This window comes from Plasmodium gaboni, chromosome 13, assembly GCF_001602025.1.
Source record: "Plasmodium gaboni strain SY75 chromosome 13, whole genome shotgun sequence".
Classification (NCBI taxonomy): domain Eukaryota; phylum Apicomplexa; class Aconoidasida; order Haemosporida; family Plasmodiidae; genus Plasmodium; species Plasmodium gaboni.
The window spans coordinates 983,706-987,331 of record NC_031493.1 but is presented as its reverse complement, the minus strand read 5'-3'; the positions used below and the strand labels follow the sequence as shown (position 1 = coordinate 987,331).

Below are 3,626 nucleotides of genomic sequence, written 5' to 3'. Positions count from 1 at the left end.
ACAAAAAGAACGACGTGATATTTTATATATATTTATAATGGAAGAAGATAAATTAATAAATGAAATATACCCAAAAAATGATAATAATAACAAGAAGGAAGAAATAAATAAAATTTTAAAAAATATAAAAGATAGTGATAATAGCAAAGATAAATTTATGAACATTTTAAAATTAACAAAACATATAAATGATTTAAAAGAAAGTGATAAAATTAATGTTTTAAAATCTATTGACGTTGAATTTCTATGTTTATTATTACGTTCACAAAATGAATTTAAATTATTTACCTTACGTTTAATTAATAGTCTCATAGGTAGTTCAACTTGTGTTTATTTAAAAGCTTGTTTCCCTTTTATCAATTCTATTATCGTTTCTTATTCGTGCTATGTAAAAAACTGGAGTAACCGATTAAATAAGGCTGTGCAGATATGCAATAAAGAAAATAAGAAGGGTATAAATAAAAATGCTTCTATTGAAAATAATTGGGAACAAAAGGAAAAGGGTTTCTCTATATATGATAATAAGTATAACACTTGTGCAGGTGATAATAAATATGAATGTGATGATAAACATCTAGATGATGATAATTATATATCGTGCGACCAGGATGAGCTAAAAGATATAAATATAATATACAACGAATGTATAACGTTTTTCTTAAAAACTCAAGCATTTTTAAAGGAAGAAGAAATTATTAATAATTTTTATTTCAATTCTGAAAATAACGATTTAGATGTTGATGTGGAAATGTATTTTTTTAACAAAAGATTAAAAAAAAAATACAATGAAGAAAAGGACAATGTCATAAATAATGAAGAGGATGTTGAAGAAAATAATTTTATTGTTAATAAAAAAAAAGTAAATCATGATACAAAAAATAAGTGTGATTTAAATGATATCAATAATATAAATCCAAAAAGATATTTTGATAATGAAAAAAATTCTTCAAATAATATTTATGATGATAATACATCCAATACTGATATGTCAATATTAGATGATGATAAAGAACAAGATTTTTATTTTTCAAATGAAAAAATTTGCTTGATTAATTTAATTTTTACCATATTAAAAGAAAATATTAATTTGAAGGAACTCCAAAATAAAAAAAATAATAAGAAAGGGAACAACAATGATATAAATGTGGATAATATGAACAATAAGGACAATATAAACAGTATATATAAAAAAGAGTGTATAGATATAGCCAAATATAATATATCCTTATTAAATGAACAGTGTATTTATATTTCATTACATTTTTTGAATAATATAATTTTGAAATTAAATGATAATAAATATGTAAAAGAATATTTCCATTTATTAAATAGATTAGCAGAAAATTACAATGAACCTAAATTAAGAATTACTGTTATGAATTGCTTAACAAATTTAAATATATATATAAAAAAAAAGAATATTGAAAATATATTAGATGAAAAAAATATATATAAATTTTATGCAAATATAATATATTATTTTTCTGAAATAAAAGATGAAAAAGAAAAAGAAATTTTATATAGATTATATTCCACAATATATTCATGTTTACATTTTATATATGTTAATTATGATTCTATAGATATTTTAAAAACTCCTTTATCTTATATGAGTGTTGAATTATATTTATTTTTTGAAGATGTTATGAAATATGTAAGTAAAAAGGAATTTAATAATTATATTTTTTATAACAAATATTTTAAACAAATGATTCATATGATATGTATAAATGTAGAACATATCTTAAAATTTTTAAGTGAACATTATTCATGGTATTATGAAAAGGATGAAATAAAAAATGACGATAAAGGAAACGACATCTCCTCATTATATGTTGTAGAAAATCCAAATATTATGATAGAAAAAAAAAAATTAATAAAAAATGAAAATACAAGAGAAAACATAAATGATAAAAATAATAACAATATATTATATGTTAATCCAACAGATAAGATATGTAAAAAGACAATAATAGAACTTGACTTAAATAATATGTATGGTGTAATTTTAAAAATAAAAAAAATTATGGATATTTTATTAGAATTTTTTAAAGATATAAAAGATATATTTAAATTACAAGATGAAGAAAAACAAAAAGATTTAATAAAATTTAAAAATGAATTTAATAAAGAAATAAATGTACTTATAAAATTATTTTGTAATTATTTAATTTATGAAAATGTTCATTATATTGATGACTTTATTAATTTATTAGAATTCTTTTCAATTATAATAAATGAAGATAATTTCTTTTATCTTCTAATAGTTAAATATATAGATCCTAACAGATATTTTAATAACAAAATATTCTTATCAAAATTGTTATTATATATATTCAATTTAAATATGAAAAATATTATTCAAATAAAAATTTTATTTCATTTATATCATAAATGTACATTTAATATATTAAATTATTTAGAAATAAAAGAACCAAAAGACATTTCTAATTTTTCTTCATTCATTCAAAATAACACACATAATTATAGTTTTATACAAATATTAAACATATCAATAGATAAATTAAATAACTTAAATTTTATATATATATTATGTCAAGATGAATATCAAATCAAAATGAATAATAACTCTAAACAAAATATAAAAAATCTGCTTCTTTTTCATATTCATTTTTTCTTTTATTATTATTTTAGTATACTACAAAAACATAATTTTGATATTATAAATGAACAAAAAAATAAATTAGATTTATATAAGGAAAATTATTATAATATATCTAATAATAGTATTAAAAAAAATACACAACAATTTTTTCTCTCTTTAAAAATTCTGTTTGCTATATCAGCCTTTCTTTTTATGAGATTTGATTCTTATGTTATAACTAACAATCTTAAAAAAAGTGAAATACTATTCATTCAGGTTTAATAATATATATATTAATAAGTATATATATATATATATTTATATTTATATATGTCTATATGTCATCGTAACATATATATATTTTTATTTTATTTTATTTTATTTAATTTTTTGCCACATTGTAATATTTATTTATTTTTTTTTTTTATAGGATTGTCTGATATTATCCCTGTTGAATTTAAAATTTCTAAACGAACATGAATCCAAGGATAATGAATTAAGTGAAATGAAAAAAAAAAAGAAAAAATACTTTTGTCAAGTTTTAAAATTGACTTATTTTATTATGTATTATCATCCATATTTTATTTCTCTTTTTATTTTCCGTTGGAAACAAATAAAAGATCAGGTAAATACAAAAATATAGAGAAATAAATAAATATATATATAATATTATATATATATATATTTTTTTTTTTTTCACATTTCAGGATAATAACAATGTTTTTTTTGATGTCAATAAAATAAAGTTGAAGGAAGAACACTTATCCATTTGTAAATTATTAAATAATTTTATTAGCAATTATGTATAGAAAAATATAGATTCCTCCCTCCAAAAAAAAAAAAAAAAAAAAAAAAAAAACATATATATATTATAATATATATCATAAATACATTTATAAATTGTTATCCTTAAATGTATTACATTAATAATAATTTTATTTGTACTTCAAAATTTTTATAACATTTTAAAGTATATATGGATTTTATGTTTTTTTATATTATAAATATATATATAATATTT

At 17.3% G+C, this 3,626-nt stretch overlaps 1 protein-coding gene across 1 annotated transcript; it reads left to right on the top strand.

Annotated features, from left to right (window-relative positions):
• Positions 1–37: 37 nt before the first annotated feature.
• Positions 38–3,414, top strand: PGSY75_1327000 (hypothetical protein; the record flags this gene model as incomplete). The annotated part of the gene is made up of 3 exons (XM_018787329.1): positions 38–2,881; positions 3,036–3,230; positions 3,313–3,414. The coding sequence occupies 3 exons, from the start codon at positions 38–40 to the stop codon at positions 3,412–3,414; spliced, it is 3,141 nt and encodes a 1,046-aa protein (XP_018640071.1).
• Between the last annotated feature and the right edge of the window lie 212 nt (positions 3,415–3,626).